Source organism: Danio rerio, chromosome 4, assembly GCF_052040795.2.
Source record: "Danio rerio strain M-AB ecotype USA chromosome 4, GRCz13ab, whole genome shotgun sequence".
Lineage (NCBI taxonomy): Eukaryota > Metazoa > Chordata > Actinopteri > Cypriniformes > Danionidae > Danio > Danio rerio.
In genome coordinates this window covers 1,574,516-1,594,395 of record NC_141024.2, presented here as the reverse complement: position 1 = coordinate 1,594,395, position 19,880 = coordinate 1,574,516, and the positions used below count along the sequence as shown (strand labels likewise).

The window sequence follows — 19,880 nt, the reverse complement described above, 5'->3', positions numbered from 1 at the left end:
GCGTATGCTAAACAATCTTGTTTTTGCTATGAAATAAGATTATTTCGCTCGTTTGTATAATTTTACAGCCCTGTCTGCCTTTTGCTTAGTGTCAACTTTTAAACTTCCTGGAAATGTATGACTGGGGAAGATGACCATATGTAAATATAATAATTAAATTAAACACAAGCTATAATTAAAAGTTAATTTGCCCTCCTAAGATGAGGGGGTGGTGGTGGGCTTATATATTAAAAACATAATGCTTTGTTCGATGTTAAAAAAATATTACATAAAACAGGCTAAATAATCTGCCAATGGGGTATGCAAAGTAATCTTCAATTTGCTTTGAAATGAGATTATTTTGCTAAGCTTATTTGCAGATTGTTTCGCTTGTTTTTATAAATTTACAGTTCTGTCCACATTAAATCATTCATTCATTCATTTTTGGCTTAGTTTCTTTTTTAATCTGTGATCGCCACAGTGGAATGAACCGCCAACTTATCCAGCATATGTTTTATACAACGGATGGCCTTCCAGCTGCAACCCATCACTGGGAAACATCCATACACACTCAGACACTACGGACAATTTTAGCTTACCAAATTCACCCATACCACGTCTTTGGACTTGTGGGGGGAACTCAAGCACCCGGAGGAAACCCATGTTAACACGGGAAGAACATGCAAACTCCACACAGAAATGCCAACTGACCCAGCTAAGACTCAAACCAACAACCTTCTTACTGTAAGGCGACAGTGCTACTTATTGCACCACCGCGTCACCCTTTGCAGGAAATCAGTTTAAAACAATTAAAATAAAGGTTATTATGAGTAGCCTATTATTATTGTTGTTCTCAAACATATGGTAAACAACAATAATAATATTAGGCTTGTGTGTAGGTCTACCGTTGGTTACAATGCTCAATTTTGTATAGACTTTGAATAGTGGAGATATATGCTGTCATTTGTCATTGAGAACATTATTAGACAATTTTTTCACTGGTAAAATGAGAGAAATTTGTCATTATCAGATTCCCACGCATTATAATCAACATTATAGACTAGAGTAATTATGCTGACACTGTTAAACATTTATTTTCATGCACAATACTTTGTGTTCGCTGTGAAAGAAAAAAAACTAACGTTTGTCGTGATCATAACCCCAAAATGTGATATAATTGTTTAAATCATATGTACGCCGGTTTCACTGTAGATCATACTTACAAGCGATCGCTCTGTGCAACAAACTAAACGTTATTTACAACTTTATTACTTGTTTTTCACAGCCTATGCAGGTTCTGTTCACTAAAGTAGAGTGCATTGAGGCATGCGCGTGTCCTCTCGGTAGTAAACAAACAGCTCGCAGTCAGCTTATGCGTGATTTTGCATCCGCAAGTTCATTATATTAAGACAGAAATTACATTTTTGGGTGGATTATACCTTAATAATAAAATATGCAACACCTTTAAAACCATTTGGTGGTGTCCATGTTGCTGAGCAATGTATGTAAAACAATGTGAAGAATTGTGCGGCAGCAGTTACACTTCTCTCCTGAACTTGAATTGGCTGAATTGTAGAAAAGCTGAATGAAGATAGTGTTTAGGGTTGAATCCAGATCGTGATTAATCATGCAGCCTTAGTGTGTGATCATATTTTTGTCATTGTACCTGCTTATTTATTGTGTGTGTATGTCTCATTCTGTCTCAGTCTCTCTCATATGTAAAATGTGCTGAGGTTTGGAGTTGATCCATTGACTGGATGCAGTAATCATCCCCATTGCCGGGCAGTCGGAGGTGTTTAGAGCTCAGCAAGGGGGAAATGAAGAGGTCTCACGCTCTCAGCGGCTGCATTCTGCGGCTGCAGGATTAGCTAATGCGATTAGCTGCGTCTCACAATCAGCCGAACTGAATGCATGTTGTAATTACAGCACCTCAATGGGAAAGGTGTGTGTGAAAGATTAATGCAGGTGAATGGCAGGCTGTGATAGATACGCTCTGCTAACATGCTCTTCATAGCCAAGTGTGTGTGTCTGTGAGTGTGTGCATGCGTGTTTGCAAATGGGACTCCAGCTCATCTGCACACATGCGACCTATACTTGCCAAATGAGCTCTGAGCTGGGAGTGAGGGACTGTAATACTTCAGATCTGTTTATATTTTTCATGGTAATGTTATAATTTTGCGATCCCAGTGATTCTAGATAAGTAAGATCCAGAAATTGTCAATGCTATTCTGCATGACAGTAAAGCGAAATAATTTGAGATGATATATTAGACTGTTAAACACTGAAGGATCGTTGTACCATTTGTTATGTTGGTATCATGAGACAACTAAGTCATAATCTCATGGCAACCAGACAGAGACCAATAATAATGCATGGCCTCTCTGGGCTTGAGTCATTATCTTTGCAAAATTCTTCTTTAGTGCCACTATGGATTTGAAATCTCTGTACTATTCTAGGACGCTGTCTTTTGTCTCATGAAATCAGCACGACATATTTCCACACAGGATTTCTCACAGCTTCAGTTCCATACTGAAAATCAATGGACATGCGGATTGACTCCAGCTGAATCGCTGCCCGTTCATTTAGCTCTGATTCAAGACGTTTCTAGCTTTTTTTCCACACAGTTTGCAGTCTGCCTTCTGCCTTTGCATTTTCTTTCGGTCCGTGATGGAGCCACATCAGACGTGCGCAGCTGAGTGGGAACATTGACTGTGAATTACAAGGGGGTGTGATTACAAAGGTAGAAGTGGTCTATATAAAGATTAAAAGAGCTACAGGATTGTGTGTAATAACTCTAATCAGACATTTGGGTGTGTAAATTACCCGTAAATAAGGCGCTGTGATTTCCATGTTGTGGAAAATGCAGACAGAATAACAGAATTTATCCTGTTTAATGCTGAATGTCATGGAATTTGTCAAAATCTGGATGAATTAATCAGGGCTGCTTGGTATGCATAATGTGTATTCTTAAAGTGGCAAAGAAGTGAGAGTACTTCTGCACAGTGGGATGTATTTATCAAGGTTATAAAATCGTTAGGGCGAGGCAGTGGCGCAGTAGGTAGTGCTGTCGCCTCACAGCAAGAAGGTCGCTGGTTCGAACCTCGGCTCAGTTGGCGTTTCTGTGTGGAGTTTGCATGTTCTCCCTGCCTTCGCGTGGGTTTCCTCTGGGTGCTCCGGTTTCCCCAAAGTCCAAAGACATGTGGTACAGGTGAATTGGGTAGGCTAAATTGTCCGTAGTGTATGAGTTTGTGTGTGTGTGGATGTTTCCCAGAGATGGGTTGCGGCTGGAAGGGCATCCGCTGCGTAAAAACTTGCTGGATAAGTTGGCGGTTCATTGCGCTGTGGTGACCCCGGATTAATAAAAGGACTAAGCCGACAAGAAAATGAATGAATGAATAAAATCATTAGGTGACATGGTGGCTCAGTGGGTAGCACTGTCTCTTCACAGCAAGGAGATCACTGCTTCGAGTCTTGGCTGGGCCAGTTGGCATTTCTGTGTGAAGTTTGCATGTTCTCCCTGTGTTGGTGTGGGTTTCTCCGGGTGCTCCGGTTTCCCCACAGTCCAAATATATGTGCTATAGGCGAATTGAAAAACTTAAATTGGCCGTAGCGATGTGTGAATAAGCGTAAAAGCATCTTAAATTTAGTGTCAAATAATAGAAACGATGAATTAACATTAAATTGAAAAAGTCAATCTACTCGACATGGTTTTCACGAAACATCAATCTGTGTTTGGTCCTTAAATTACCACAGCTCTGTTTTGCTCTTGATGTGTAGATTTCATAGAAAGGTGAAACTATTTCTCTTTCAGACCTTCATCCCCCATGTGTCGTCACCGAGCTGCCAGGAGGCCGATAGCCAACTGCTAACGTTTGATTGAATTATCCCTCAACATGATGTGGCAGTAAACTGTTATTCCTCCATCTTACCAGCCCTCCACCGTCTCGCCCCTGAGCGACGACTTTCATCCTCTCTCATTTCTCTGCTGTCATACACACACTAGCACTCGTCTGCTACTGCGACGGTTTCGGCCTTTTGCTCATTTATGGCTCTGTATTCCCGACAGGCTGTCTGATTCCTGAGGGGAGGCCCATGGTCGAATTTACAGCTATATATAAATATATATGAGCGTGTGGTTCTCTCAGATTGAAAACATATACCTGTGACGATTGCCTGCTATGAAGTTCATTCCAGGGCTAATGCTGTTTTTCCTCCCCATCTCGTCGGTTCTTTCAAAGAAAACGCATCCTATTTTAGGGCATGAGAGATATATGGTGAAGAGCGGGGTAAATATTTGAGAGTTATAGCAGGCTCCGTTTCACAGATTAATTCAGTTGGTTTTCTTCACCGGCCAGTGTGGAGTGGATTCACAGCTGGTAGGTTTATTTTAGTTCAAGACTAGTGGTTTGAGCTTTTGAGGATGCTTTTTCACTTCTGTTTTTTTGTTGCAGATGCAGTTCTGGAAACTAAGAATGTTCATTGACCAATTTCTTCAGAGACGAGTTTCAAGGAGAATTCATTATCAGGTAACTAGGAAATTATGGGCCTATTTACACCTGGTTACTTTATGTGTTTTGAATAGATCGGATAGCTGTCTGATATATGTAAACATTTCTATTTGACCACATAAATTTGTCTTTACGAAACATACAGTTGAAGTCCGAATTATTAGCCCTAATTTGAGTTTTTATTTTTAATATTTTCCAAATGATGTTGAACAGAGCAAAGAATTTTTCACAGTATGTCTGATAATATTTTTTCTTCTAGAGAAAGTCTTATTTGTTTTATTTCGGCTAGATTAAAATCAGCTGTTAAATTTTTAAACACAATTTTAGGACAAAATTATTTGCCCCTTTAAGCTATCTTTTTCCCCGATAGTCTACAGAAAAGAAAAAAAAAATACAATAACTTGCCTAATTACCTTAACTTGCCTAGCTAACCCAATAAACCTAGTTAAGTCTATAATTGTCACTTTAAGCTGTATAGAAGTGTCTGGAAAAAAATCTAGTCAAATATTATTTACTGTAATCATGGCAAAGATAAAATAAATCAGTTATTAGAGATGAGTTATTAAAACCAATGTTTAAAAAATGTGTTGAAAAAATCTCTCTGTTAAACAGAAACGGGAAAAAAATAAATGGGCTAATAATTCTGACTGCAACTGTATATGATTCTGATCTTCAAATCCTGCACTGTATGCAAATTAAACTAGTTTACGTTGACTAAAGAGTCAGATACACCTGCACCTTTCATTATGTACAGAAGCGAAAGCTATATATCTTATTTGCCATACAAATTATTTTAGATGCAGGCTGCAAAACATCACAAATACATAAGCCGAGCTACATGATCACTGTCATTAAAGCTGAATAAAACCTTTATTTTTGTTATACAAGACAACCTTTAAAACGGGGCTTACATCATTTTTTGTACAACCTACTCTCCAAAAAACAAAACAAATTGCTTTTATCTTATTGCTATTTCTTTGCAAAGATATAGGCTACTGCATCTTTGTTGTTGGGTAATGCCGATATTTGATAATAATTTAACATAATTTATCATTTCAGGGTCAAAAATCAAACACAATGAAAAAAGAAAAACAAAAACACCCCAATCACTTCTGTTGCTTATGCATTTGCACTTGTATATCTGACAGTCATGAACAGTAAAAAATGCAGGGTTCCACACATTGCATTAATGTTGTCCCAACACAAATCGATTAAGTTAACTTAACACCTTTAACAAATATATGTGTATTAAACATAAAAAATTAAGTTGTCCCAATGAATTATCAATAATTGTGGTGTTTCAGCTCATTTTAATTAAGTAGTTTGAACAAATAATATGCATTTTTGAGAGTATAGCCTACAACACATGCACTGTCATGTAAATTTCTTTATTTTTGGGAGGAATAAAATTTTCACATATGGTTTTAACAACCAGATGCATTTATTAGACTTGTCTGGAATGCATCCTAGACCACCTCATGAAGTTATTTGAGCAATCAGATTTATATCCGTTGTGTTAAAGAGGGCATTTACACATGTCTATTTCACAATCAGATAGCTATGCCATCAGTAGGGCCAGACGAAATCTGCAGACATTTTTGCTATTTCTACGGAGAATTTTGGTAAAAATCTGTGGATTTCTGCTGAATTATTTTGAGAGTATCATAACTACAACATTTATATGTGAAATAAAAAATATCTTTTTAGCTTTTATTTAATGTTTAAAATGCAAATCCAATTAGATTAACTTTATCTGGTAAACATAGTAAGTCTCATAGTAAGAAAATATGACTGCACAAACTGCATTGTACAAAAATCAGATGAACAATTTCATATTAGTCAATAATATTACTGTAATTAATTTAAAAACGGAATAAACTTACATTTACTCAAGTGAATAAACAGAATTAATGATGGGCTAAAAATCTGCGAAAAATCTGCGCGCGCAGATTCTGTGTGGGCCTGGCCATCAGGAAAAAAAAATATGCATGAAGTGACCAGGCATAAAGATCACCTATACAGCAAGTCATCACATTAACAAAAAATCCTCATTATTCATTGTCAGTAGTGTAGAGATGCATAAAGTACAGCACAAACTAAAGTGACCTACAAGCCAAGCACTTTTTTGTTAGCACAGTGAATCTATGTTGGAAACTTTTCAGCCGAGCTAAAACTCCCAATTAGATTTCAATCAGAATGATTTTTTAATGCTAAGGTTTGCTGAGAAAGGATAATGTAACTACTGTGTGCCTTTGCACGAGTTAACTCTGAATGCTGTCACACCAGTTCCAGGCCCTCAACAGGAACTCCAGAATCCCTTTATACATCCGTGTTTGAGTTGGAGAAACTGCTTTATCATCCACCAAACAGCCACCAGTCAAGCCTGCACCATTATGAAAGTCCACTTGCACTATAAGGTATGCAAAACAACAGTTGCGCCTAGTTTTTTACGTAATATTGGGTGGATAAAAACATGTGCATCTGCACTTTAGAAATTCTGTCATTCCATCTAGTGAGTTTGTGATATTTTAAGAAATCTTGTGCCTTTTTTTGAGTCCAAAATGCATCAGACTGCCACCGGAGACTATATGTTTGTCTATTTCGAGTACTGTGCAAAAGGCTGCTAGAATTTTCACCAATAATTTTTTTTAAAGTTACCTATTTCTATATTTTTCTGTAGCATGTTTTTTAAAATATTAATTTACATTCACAAACATGATCTCGACAGATCTTCACGGCTGCTTCGTGATCCAGTCTCCATGTATCTGTGTTGGCACAGGGTGAAGAGCGGTAAACTGATGAGCACTGGTGAAAACTAAAGTAAATCAGCACTGTTTATGAACGCACTCATCGCCGCTTGAATGTTAGCGGGAAATGGATATTTTTAAAACTTCAGTGCGAGGGTGTGCTACAGAGGACTGCAGTGTTTTATCACTCACCGGGTTACATAGGCTGAAGCTGGGAAGCGTCCCCACGGTGTTTAACTGATGCCATGAACTGAAGCCTAGGAGAACACTTGAGCATATCACTCTTACAGAGATTGTGATGTTGTTTGATGCTAAATTGCTTTTAATTGTTAAAATTAAACTTGCTGAATGATATTAAAGTGGTGTTTACACCATTTCTGCATTTTGAAATCTCGGCAACAGCTGGAGGTTTGTAGTCCACAGCATGTTACTGCAATGTTTACAGTGCTGGTCCTATACTTCTGGGTTTATTCCCACTGCAGCCTCGCTTTGGTTCTCTGAAATGGCGGCCGCGTGAAATAAGCGTATACCTCGAGAAGTACATGTTACGATGCAATAACTTAAAAAAATACCAATACTTTATATATATATATATATATATATATATATATATATATATATATATATATATATATATATATATATATGTACTATAATTCTTATTCTAAAATGTTTCCCTTTACTATAAATTACTATAGTATTTTAAATGTGTAACAGCTGGTTTTATTGTATTTATTGTACTGTATTTAGTACAGCATATTATTTACTGTAAATAACTGACTAACTATTCTGCCTCAGATGTTTCATTGACAGTTTTATTGATCACTAAAATATTTGATTGACTTGGATTTAAATTGCTTCGATTTAAAAATGAAAATTGTAAAAATAGCTTAGATGTAGCCATGTAGCTTTTAGCCTAGCTTGCTGCATTTCCCAGGGGGTAGCTTTTAGTGTAGTTAAGCTACATTTTAGATAGAGTAGCTAATAGCTTAACTCACTACATTTTTCCAAGTAGCTTGCCCAACACTGCTCGGTACACTTGCCCTTGGTTTTTCAGGAAGCTTAGCAAGTACGTGTTTTGAAGCATCTTAGAGATGTTGGCAAAGATCTTCTGGATTGAGTTTGTTTCTTCATGTCATTCCAGACAGACTGGATGGTGATCAGTTCAGATCTATGTGTGGAGCGGTGGCTGTTGTCAGACAATAATCTCACTGTATAAGTGAAGTTTATTTATAAACTAATTTCGAGAGGATCACGTGCTTATGATTGCCAGCGGCTGGATGTGCGTTATCCAATTCTCAATGCACCAGTCAGACGACTCCTAAGCTACTACAAATACCCTGAGTGACGTACCACTGCTATCTTCGTTTTGAAGAATCCCCCCATCCACCCCTACTCCTTCCTAGATGGGTGACACGGTGATCCAGTGCTTAGCGATGTTGCCTCACAGCAAGAATGTCTCTGGTTTCAGGCTTTACCATCAGACGTTTCTGTGCGGAGTTTGCACTTACTCATGTGGGTTTCCCCAGTTTTCCAGTTACCTCCCACCCTCCAAAAACATGCGACTTAAATGAATTGACTAATCCAAATCGCCACTATAGACATGCTCCTAGTCAGTAGTTATCTCTTAAGAGCGATCACTATCTGTTCATTAACTACTACAGCAGGGGAGTTCTCTAGATCTACCTGAGCTCAAACTCCCCTCTCGCCTTGTAAACAGGAGGTAGCCCCTGGCTCGAGGATCTTTTGAGCTCAGGGCTCTCTCCTGGGACAGCATGCCAAAGTAGCTTATAATTAATCATCAGTTAAGTGTGAACTCTTGAATTACAATTAAGGACAATAATAATGTTTGGAAATGTAAATTGATCACATGCTACAGAAAAATATAGAAATAACTGACTTTAAATCTTTTTTTTGGTGTAAAACTACTAGTGGCCTTAGATTTTTGCACAGTACTGTATGTCTATATGTTCAGACACGAGGTTATTGTAGCTGCAGGCCACCTGCACAGTCATCTTGACTCGAGAGCATCATTACACACTCATTACACACCTGCGGACTGAGTGCAGGTCACAGGGCATGCGGTCAGCTCACATCAAAGCTGCTCGTCTGTCTAGGGCCAGACATCTTTGCACTCCCATCCTACGCAGCACTAAAGTGGACAGTCTACCTCATCTCTCTTGCTTCATTTCGTCAGAATTTTAGACCAAAATAAAACTATTACCTGTGAACGAACTAAAGCCTACTGCAAAAGAAGGGAGTTTTTATTATAGCACAAAGTTTGGACTCCTGTATAAATGCATCCTGCAATTCTGCATTCTAGTTGTGACACAACCAAAGTTGCAAGTGTCATTTATTTCTGGCATATGACCCAAATTTATAGCATAGCAATCCTGAGCTGAGTGGGGCAGAAAAAGTTTTTATAAGGGGTAGTTAAATGCATTAACAAAAGCATTGCCTCCCCCTTGTGTTTGCTTCAAAATACACCTAAAGTCTGCGCAGTTGAAAGTGAATGTATTCTGTTAATGCAAGTGTTGTGTAAGTTAATGCAATATAGTGGTACAAATATGTAATTTTAAAACAGTCTCGGCACTAATCTATCTAATCCATTACCATTTTCTCGAGCGCACTTATCCTAATTCAAAATATTTTGTTTGGGAAATAGATCTGTAGTTTGGTCGCGCATCATTTACTCTTCTCCGCACTGTCAGAGCTGTACTGTCGATAATCCAATTGCAATTTCAAATATAACATGCTACGTAATTTAAACTATTTGTATTGTCACAGTTGCATTGATTGGTTTTGCTTTTATTCCTTCAACTCTGTGCTTTGTGCTTGTGATTTATATGAATTAAAAAAAAATATGTATTGCTTCAGGTTTGTTGTATTATTAGCCCAGCAGGGGCGGAGTGCATTGTATGTTATCTATTACTCCGGCAGGTTTAGTTTAGTCCCTCAGGCCATAAACCAGCAAGCACACAAGCCACAGCCAAATGACACATATATGTTTGCATGTGATGCCAAGAAATCAAAGTCTTACTCTCCTTCACGTACTTGGGTGAATGTGCATGTGTGTGTGTGTGTCACCACTGTAGAGCTGAATTATGGATTTGTGTGATGAGCAGCCTCTGGGAGATGTGTGTTATTCCAGCGTGTCAGGAAATAGAGTGGGTGGACGGGATTCTGATTAGAGCCGGAGCTAAGATAGAGAGACAGATCTATGGTTTCTATATCCGTCCCTGAACAGAGAGAGATGTGCCTTATCATAGACACCGACAGACACCCCGTACACTCGACTCTGTCCGTATCAGTCAGCTGAGGACCACACAAACACACACACACACACATGTATGTGCGATAGCAGCCATTTATCAAGCGCTGACAACTCACATTCGCCGCTGCAGGACTGCACGCTTTCTCTTTATTTTCGTCCGATGTCTCCATCGTGTCGTTGTCAAAGGGTCTGAGCGCTATGTAATATGCTGAGCCAGATCCATTGGTACGGGAAAGACGGTGGTAAGTTACGTAAATGTATAAAAGGAGACAGATCGGCTTTTTTTACATTCTCAATTTTCTGCCGCTTGATTAAACTTGCTGCAGGATCAATCCCCACTCTGAATCTAAAATCAATTTTGATAGTGTCTCTAAAAAAAAAAAAAATGAGCACCCTAAAACACATCAACCTGTAGGAGGCTGATTGTGTTACAGAGAAATAGAAAGGCAGTTTTAAAATGGAAACATCTCTGAGACTGCAGAAATGTCTCTCAGTAGCTCATAACCTCAGCGTAATGTTTGCTAAGGCATTTAAACAAAGCTCTAACAGTGAATATTAAGGTCTGCTAGACTTTTCCTTTTTCTCCTGTTGTTCATTTAATACATTTTTGAATGCAGACCTTTATTTGAAGCTCGTTCACACCAAAAACAATAACTATAAACACATCATTAACAATAAAACTTGCATCTATTTGCACTATTCCCTATAAAGTCAAAGTACAATGACTACACAAACACTACAACTGAGGAAAATCCCTTTACTGTTTTTACACCAGTCAGTCAAGCATGTTGTGGCTGGATCAGTGGTTTTGTTTTTCTGAAACTGGACAAAATTTAACCTTGAGTCTTAGTCACAAGACAGAACAGAAGGGGTATAGCCCATTGTAGGGCTTAAAGGGATACTTCACCCAAAAATGTACATTTTGTCATCATTTACTCTGCCTTTACTTGTTTCAAACCTTCATGACAATCTTTATTCTTTTAAACACAAGAGAAGATATTTTGAAGAATGCTGAAAACCTGTAACCTTTGTCTTCCATAGTATTTGTTTACTATGGAAGTCAATAGTTACAGGTTTTAAGCTTTCTTCTGTGTTCAACAGAAGAAAGAAACTCGTAAAGATGTAGAACCACTTGAGGGTGAGTAAATGAGTAAATTTTATTTTTGGGTGAACTATCCCTTTAACTCAATTTTGACCAAATGTGTAGTTATTACACTTTGCCTTTGTATGGCAGAATGGATCATGCCCCCTTACCCTCCCCACTTATACATTGCACATTACTGCATTCGCATACCAGCTGGAAATCTACTGTCTTTTGCTAAAAGATGCACAAATACACAATGTTCCAGCCTAGGGGAAGGTTATGTACATTAACAATGATTTAAGACAAATGTAGTGTAATTAAACACTGTTATGTACTGGCAGCGCTGTGGCACGGCAGGATTTTTGAAAAGCATCCTGAGACGCTGGCAGACACCGATTGACACCACTGGTGTGAGCAAATTCTCACAAAAAACTTTTGAATTTTAAAGACATGGTGCTGTGGTGCGCCGACCTCCTTAACTGTCGCCACTACCAATTACCCAACTGTAAAGCTGCGGTCACGATGCAATTTTCACCCCATAGACTTCCATTCATACACATGCGAATGTGGCCGACCGGAAATGCAAGATTCTCATGTCGCTGCATTTCAAAGCTTCGTGAACTTCTGACAGTTGAAATTGCATCATGTGACTGCGAAATTATAATATGAAGCAGTCCTTCGTTTATCAATGTCTAATCATCTTCTTGTATTCCGCCCCTTTTCAGAGCATCGTACACCAGAATTTTTCCATGCTCAAACTCTAGTGTGACCACAGCTTAAGTGGCACCACTAAAGAACCTGCACTATGATTTTTGGTGTGGAGTCCTGCAATGGCAGATTGAGTGTAGAGCAAACACATCCAACTAAAGCGTTGTATATAGTATTATACTGTTTATTGTGCATTGCAGTATCTTCGTCTAGCACTTTAAATGCTCAAGCTGGTTGGATTCTGATTTGCTGTCAATGTTTTTTTGAATCATGGAAAAATGGTTCCTAAAGCAGTCCCAATGATATTGTTTGTCTGTGCATTTATCGTGTACTGGTTATTAGCTATTTACAATTCAAAGTATTTTTAAAAACTATATATGTTTTATAATTTTTATTTATCACCCTTAGTTTTAATGGGCTTTTAAATGTTTGCTTTCTGGCCAAAAGGGAAATTGGGGGTTACGTTGAATTGAATGCATAAATGTTTTTGATGCATGGATGGATAGAAAGCATATTGAATGCAAATGTCAAATTGTATAGATAATTTAAGAATTATCTATGAATAATTTAAGAATATAAAAATGTCAAAATTTGGGTGAAAGTGTTCTATTAGGATTTACAGCAACAAATATTAATGCAAAAATAAACAGTATTATTACTCTGAGCTATGCTTATTAAAATACAGATTAAATATATTAAGAGGTTAAATTTATTAAAATCATCAAGCTGAAAGATGAATTAAACCCAGTGGTTTGAAGGACAAGCATTTAAAATGATATTCTTTGACCCATGTAGCCCAATCTGCACTGTAATCAGATTAGAAATAAGCAAGCTAAAACACAGAAATCTTCTACAACACAAGATTATGTTTTTGCTGGTACACAAGAGCTTTGTTGCTAGAAACGCAAGAGCCACAAACCCTAATATCCTGTATTTTGCATTCTTGCAGCGTAGGCTTGATTCAATCTATCATGAACTATCAGCTTAGAAATCATTGGGCACCTTCATCAGAGCTACAGATCTCATTTTCCTGTCGTATTTTCCACACTCACAGAGTCAGGTAGCTCCAAATCATTTCAGCAGATCCTCAGGCCATGTAACGCAGTGGAAAAATAAGGATTTATACGAGGAATGCATATATTATCCATCATAAAGGTGTTCTCGGGGCATTTACCTTTTCTTATCTGCCATATCGTATATTGAAAATAATTTTAACCACACTTATAAAACGAATCTACTCCAGATTTATTTATTTAGATATTATAGTCCATTAAAATGCATGCATTATATAAAACCGTTTGCAGCCTTAGGGTTTGTGTGATGCAATCTAGCAGTCAGGATTTTATAGCGATGGCCAGGATCCTGGAGTCAAATCTTGTGTTGGTCCTGATCCAGTAATTACATGAGCCTACATGAGACGAAATATCACCTTATATCGATGAAAATTAAGGTCTGATACAGTATGTAGGATTTATTCTCATTGCTGAAAATAATAATTGTCATAATGGTCACACTTTACAATAAGGTTGCATTAATGTTAGTGAATGTGTTTACTGACATCAACAAAGAATTAATAACACGTATACAGCATTTATTAAGCAATAGTTCAACATTTTGTAATGCATTATTGAAACCCAAATTCATGCTTGTTAACAGTAATGCATCATGTGATAAGAACAAACAAAGAGCAGCTTTATTTTTATCAACTGACATTAGTAAATATGAATAAATACTGTAATACATGTATTGTTCATTGTTTATTTGTGCTAGTAAATACATTAACTAATAACCCCATTGTAATGTTAAGTGTTACTGTATTTAAGTAAATTAACAAAAATAATTATTGTTTATAGTTACCATTCTTACCGTAATCTGTTATTATAACCAACCCAGGCTCATCATTGCAACAAATTCCTTTATGCATTTCTGGAGATTGCAAAATACGTCCCAGGAGGTACCTTTTTGTTGCAGGTTTGTTTTTGCGAATCCACCAGAGGGCGCAGTGTATGCTTTTTTGAGATCTTAAATTTCCCTCCCAAGTGTCATTCATGCCTGCTGTTCACGCGTAAATCCACCAAAGGCCGATGTCAACTGACTGACTGATCTCCCCAACCCTCTCTAAACCCAACAGTAAAGAAAAGCCCGCGTCTGATTAATATCAAGTTTTCAGATCTTACTACATTCTCACTCTGTTATTTACTTTTCTATTTTATTTTTTGTCTTTTGTTTTTGTCTATGCCACTTTCTGGAACCAGACTCAAACCTCTTCAGCTTGATCAACTCCTCTGCAAGTCTACTGACGTATATTGCGAGCTACTGGGCAAACTGGGAACAGCAGAAAAGCTGTCCTCACAGAGGTAAGCGGTCAGCTGGTAGCATGTCAAGAAATAAAAGGCGTCGTTAGCATCATGCCCCTTTTGTTGCGTTCATTTAAAAGAGAAAAATGCAGCCATACGTAGCTCTGGCTACATAACTCGTGCTTTCCAGGAATGTATACAGGGGTATGTATTCACAATGAGCCTGTGTTGATTATAACATGTAAATGACCAGTTGTTTGGATATTATTTTATTATAGTTAAATATGAAAGAATAAATATGCTTGCATATGAAAGATTAAGTGATCAAAGGAAATATTAAATCAACATACTTTAAAGCAGGGGTTACCAACATGGTGCCCACGGGCACCAGGTAGCCCGCGAGGATCACATGTGTTGCCTGCAGGCTTCATCTAATATAGAAGTAATCATTTAAAAATGTAAATATTTGCAGAGATATATAAAAATAAAGTGTTGCACATTGATACATTAAATACAGGGTATTTCCTACCCTGTTAAATCATTGCTGATAACTTTCGTGAGAATCATTAACATGATCAGTGTCTTCACATGGATGAATATCATTAATTATTAACAAAAACATAAAGTATAATTGAAAGTAAATTGAGCAAATTTGTTATTTGAGAAGTGTATCAAACTGGTAGCCCTCCACATTAATCGGTACCCAAGAAGTAGCTCTCAGTTTCATAAAGGTTGGTGACCCCTGCTTTAAAATATACTGGCAGAGTGAAAAAAAAAAAATCATGAAGGATTTTCTGGACAAGCAAAACCTATTGTCTTGATTTAAGAAGTAATGTGCCAAGATTAAGTGAGTTTTTCCTTTAAACAAGCAAAATAATCTGCAAATGGGGTAAGCGAAGTAATCTTATGTCAAATGGAAAAAGAAGTTTTGGCTATGCTGGCGTCATTTGCAGACTATTTGGCTTATTTTAAGGAAAAACTCACTTAATCTTGACACATTTTTTTTAAACAAGACAATGTTATTTGCTTGTCTAGAAAATGCTTTTTGATTCATGCATATTAAAATATTTGGGCTAGAACAACTAAGTAAGAAAGCTAAGACAGCTGCAGTAATATTTAGCAAAACTGTGATTCTTGTACTAAAATGCCTGTAAAATGTTTACATATAAACTGCCTGAGGAACTCTTCTGTAAATCATGGCAAAATGTATAATAGACTTTATTTTTGCTGAGAAAAAAAATAATGTTTGAAAAAAAAGTAAATTTTGAATGTTAAGATGCATAAAGCCCCCCTTTTGCCTTTAACTCATTTATTAGAATAGCTTAAAGAACAGGGTGTCTGCGGGGTCTTAAAAACTATTAAAAGTTGATAAGACAATTATGAGAAATGTAAAGCCCTTAAAAGGTATTAAGGATCTTAATCACATTTTTACAAGGTCTTAAATTTTGTTCAAGTATTATCCAAAGTGTTTGACTCTAAAAATGCATACATATGTTTATTTTCCATCTAATATTAACAACAGCATGCTCGAATCACGTGATTAGTTTAAGATTGGGGCATGTTTGGCCAAGCTCCTCCATCCGGGCATTGCAATAATAATATGTAAAGTGATGAAATGTAAGTTTGCATGCTCCCGGTTGGAGAAAGATGAGTTTAAACAGTGGCTGAAGCCTGTCACTAAAAACAATCACATATTTTTTTCTTTCAAGCATAGTTTCTTCCGAGTTTATCTGAGTTCTCCATGGTTGTGCACTTATTTAACTACAACTGTTTATTAATAACTGTTTATTAAGTTAAAGGTTTGATGCTGATTAGAGCTTGAAGTGGCGATGTGGTCTCAAAATATTCTTAAAAGGTCTTTAAAAAGTCTTAAAATAGTATTGAAATTACCTTTAGGATTCCTGCATATACCCTGAAGAAATTGTCCACCCACAAATGTTAATTTCTTCACATTTACTCACACTGAAGTGGATCTAAACTTTTATATATTTTTTCTTTTGAACACAAAGGAAAAGATACTCTAGATATTCTGTGGGAAAAAAACAGCCATTGACTTCCATAGTATTGTTTGTTTATAGTATGTTTATTCCACCATTCTTGAGTATATCTTCCTTTGTGTTCAACAGAAGAAAGAGAATGAGTGGAGATTAAAGTGAATGATGACTGAATAATTGTTATTTTTTTGCATGAACTGTCCCTTTAATACAGAAAGCTCTGAGAAAACATAGTTTGCATCGGCCACACGCTTCATTTTCTATGCTGTTTCTGCTCAATTGAATCAGTCACGGCCGCTGTAGGAATTGACCTGAGATTTTGCATCAGCAGCGTTTGAAAGAGAAAAGGCCGTTAATGATTTAGATGCGTGTGTGTTTACGGCGGGCATCCAACCGTGCCACTGTGTTTCTGTCTCTTTCATATTTTATGAAAAACCAGACCCTCGTAGCAGGGGAGAATCTGTGAGAATGCTCTTTGTGTGTGTGTGTGTGTGTGTGTGTGTGTGTGTGCGTGCGCTTTTGTTTGTGTCTGCACGAGTTATGATGCTTATTTTTTTACCAACATATAGATCTCTGGTTACTATGGTGATGAGCCTCCCATTAGCAAAGTACCACTGATGATGATGATGATGGAGGTGATGTCATAATAGCAGAGATGTCTCCAGGGTCCTACAGACCTTCCCAGAACTCTTCCATACTCAGGTATACCTAGAGCTTAAACAAGTTGCTCACTTCTGAGGCAGCAAAAGTGAGTATTTAGAAGGCAGCGACTCTGAAAGTGAATTTGCATAATAGCATGAACTGAGAACTTGGCTCACAAATGATTCCCGGTAGAGTTTGATGTTGATTTGACTAACGATTAAATTAAAACACAAAAACACAAAACACATGAAAAAATATAGGTATTTACTAAAATAAAGAACATAAAATGTATTTGATTTCAGCTCATTGCCAAAGCAACATTTCTGTTTATCAGTTAGTTTAGTCTTGATGTTCAAGTTAAACTGAAAATTTTTCAGATGCATTTTTCATTTAGCTTCATTTTATGTAGTAAAATAACTAAAGCTGAAATAAAAATGTGTAAGAGCCACAGTACATTTATGTTTTTGTGACAAAACATCGAATTTTGACAACAACATAATTACAAAAGGCTATAAGAAATTAAATTGAACATAAAAATAAAGATTTATTTAATAATAAAATAAATATGTTAAAATCATTAAAAGTATATACATCAACATGTAAACTAAAATAGTCATATATGAAATGAAAAACTTAGCAACAATTTCTTAGTTAAACTTGATGTTCATTCATTCTTTTTCTTTTCGTCTTTGTCCCTTTATTAATCAGTTCATTCCACAGTGGAATGAACCGCCAATTTATCCAGCATATGTTTTATGCAGCGGATGTTCTTCCAGCTGCAACCCATCACTGGGAAACACTCATACACTACTGAAAATTTAGCTCACCCAATTCCCCTACAGCGCATGTGTTTGGACTGTGGGGGAAACTGGAGCATCCGGAGGAAACCCACGCCAACACAGGGAGAACATGCAAACTCCACACAGTAATGCCAACTGACCCAGCCAGGGTTCAGGGTTGTGAGGCGATTGTGCTACCCATTGCGCCACCATGATGCTCTAAACGTTATGTAAGAAAAGCAATAACTAAAAATAGATAGATATATAAAATGAACAAAAATTAGAAAAAGTATATATAAACAAACTGATATAATGGAGCTTCCAAAGCAGCACTTCATTTATTTATGTTCATTTATTTATTCATTCGTTCATTTATTTTTCTTCGGCTTAGTTCCTTATTTATCAGGGGTCACCAACAGGGGACAATGAACCGCCAACTATTCCAGCATGTTTTACACAGCGGATGCCCTTACAGTCGTAACCTAGTGCTGGGAAACACCCATACACGCTTATTCAAACACACACACACAGACTAATATTCATTCATTCATTTATTTTCTTGTCGGCTTAGTCCCTTTATTAATCCACAGCGGAATGAACCGCCAACTTATCCAGCAAATGTTTTACACAGCGGATGCCCTTCCAGCGGCAACCCATCTCTGGGAAACATCCACACACACACACACACACACACTACGGACAATTTAGACTAACCAATTCACCTGTACCGCATGTGTTTGGACTGTGGGGGAAACCGGAGCACCCGGAGTAAACCCACGCGAAGGCAGGGAGAACATGCAAACTCCACACAGAAACGCCAACTGTGCCGAGGTTCAAACCAGCGACCTTCTTGCTGTGAGGCGACAGCACTACCTACTACTCTACTGCCTCGCCCCACACACTTATATACTACCGTCAATTTAGTTCATCTACAGCACATGTGTTAGGACTGTGGGGGAAACCGGAGCACCCGGAGGAAACATGCAAACTCCACAGTGCTAACCACTGAGGCACCATGCCGCCCTTATTTATTTATTCAGTTTAAATGTAGTTTATAAAATAATTAAAACTATAACTTTGGTCGGATCAGCATTTCTCTTTTTTTGTTTTGAACATTGAAAAATAACTAAAACTACAATAAGAATGAAAAAGAGACAAACTATATAGAAACACTTAACAAAAAAATTTAAACCTGTAAATAAAATTAGGGTAAAATGTAACAAAATAAAGAATATTGGTAACACTTTAGTTTAGGCCACAATTCACAGTATTAACAAACCATTAACGAGCACTACTAGCTTAATCTATTAACTAGCTGTTTATTCATATTCAGGTCAAGTCAAGTTGGGTTTAGGTAGGATTAGGGATGCAGAATAAGATCATACTTTATTACTACTAATGAACAGTTTATATCTTACCAATAGGCAGGTAATAAGCCAGTAGTTAATTGCATGAATTGTGACCTAATCTACAGTGTTATCTAAATATTGAATAAAGAATATCTAATATGACCTTCAAACTTTTTATCATTCCAAAAATATGTATTGATTGAGAAGATTTCCCATGCATGGTTTTACTTTTGTTTCTCTTATCCTTGACTGTTTGATGTCAAGTTAGGGTGAAGTGCAGTAAAATAGGTTTCAAATGGGGCTTCATGCTGAATTTGATCTGCTGTCTGGGTGGACAGGTATTGACTGTGTTAAATGGTCTTTTCTCACATGTGCATTTTGCTGCAGTCAGCATATGTAGTTGTGAGTGCAGGTGTGTGTGTGTGTGTGTGTGTGTGTGTGTGTGTGTGTGTGTGTGAGTGATATACTGTACTGTATGCAAGACTTTATACTGACTTAAACACTAATACCTAATGACTC

General features: G+C 37.2%; 2 protein-coding genes across 4 annotated transcripts in view; one reads left to right on the top strand and one right to left on the bottom strand.

The window, feature by feature from the left end:
- Positions 1-19,880, bottom strand: part of chrm2a (cholinergic receptor, muscarinic 2a) — a 140,913-nt gene that overhangs the window by 49,469 nt on the left and 71,564 nt on the right. The window lies entirely within an intron of this gene.
- LOC147844582 (uncharacterized) overlaps positions 1-19,880 on the top strand; it is a 70,091-nt gene that overhangs the window by 43,087 nt on the left and 7,124 nt on the right. The window contains exons 6-9 of the mRNA XM_088649924.1: positions 4,431-4,505; positions 6,774-6,904; positions 14,556-14,657; positions 17,161-17,293. Coding sequence (XP_088506050.1) covers positions 4,431-4,462 — 32 coding nt within the window. The 3' untranslated portion in view covers positions 4,463-4,505; positions 6,774-6,904; positions 14,556-14,657; positions 17,161-17,293. The remainder of the gene's footprint in view (positions 1-4,430; positions 4,506-6,773; positions 6,905-14,555; positions 14,658-17,160; positions 17,294-19,880) is intronic.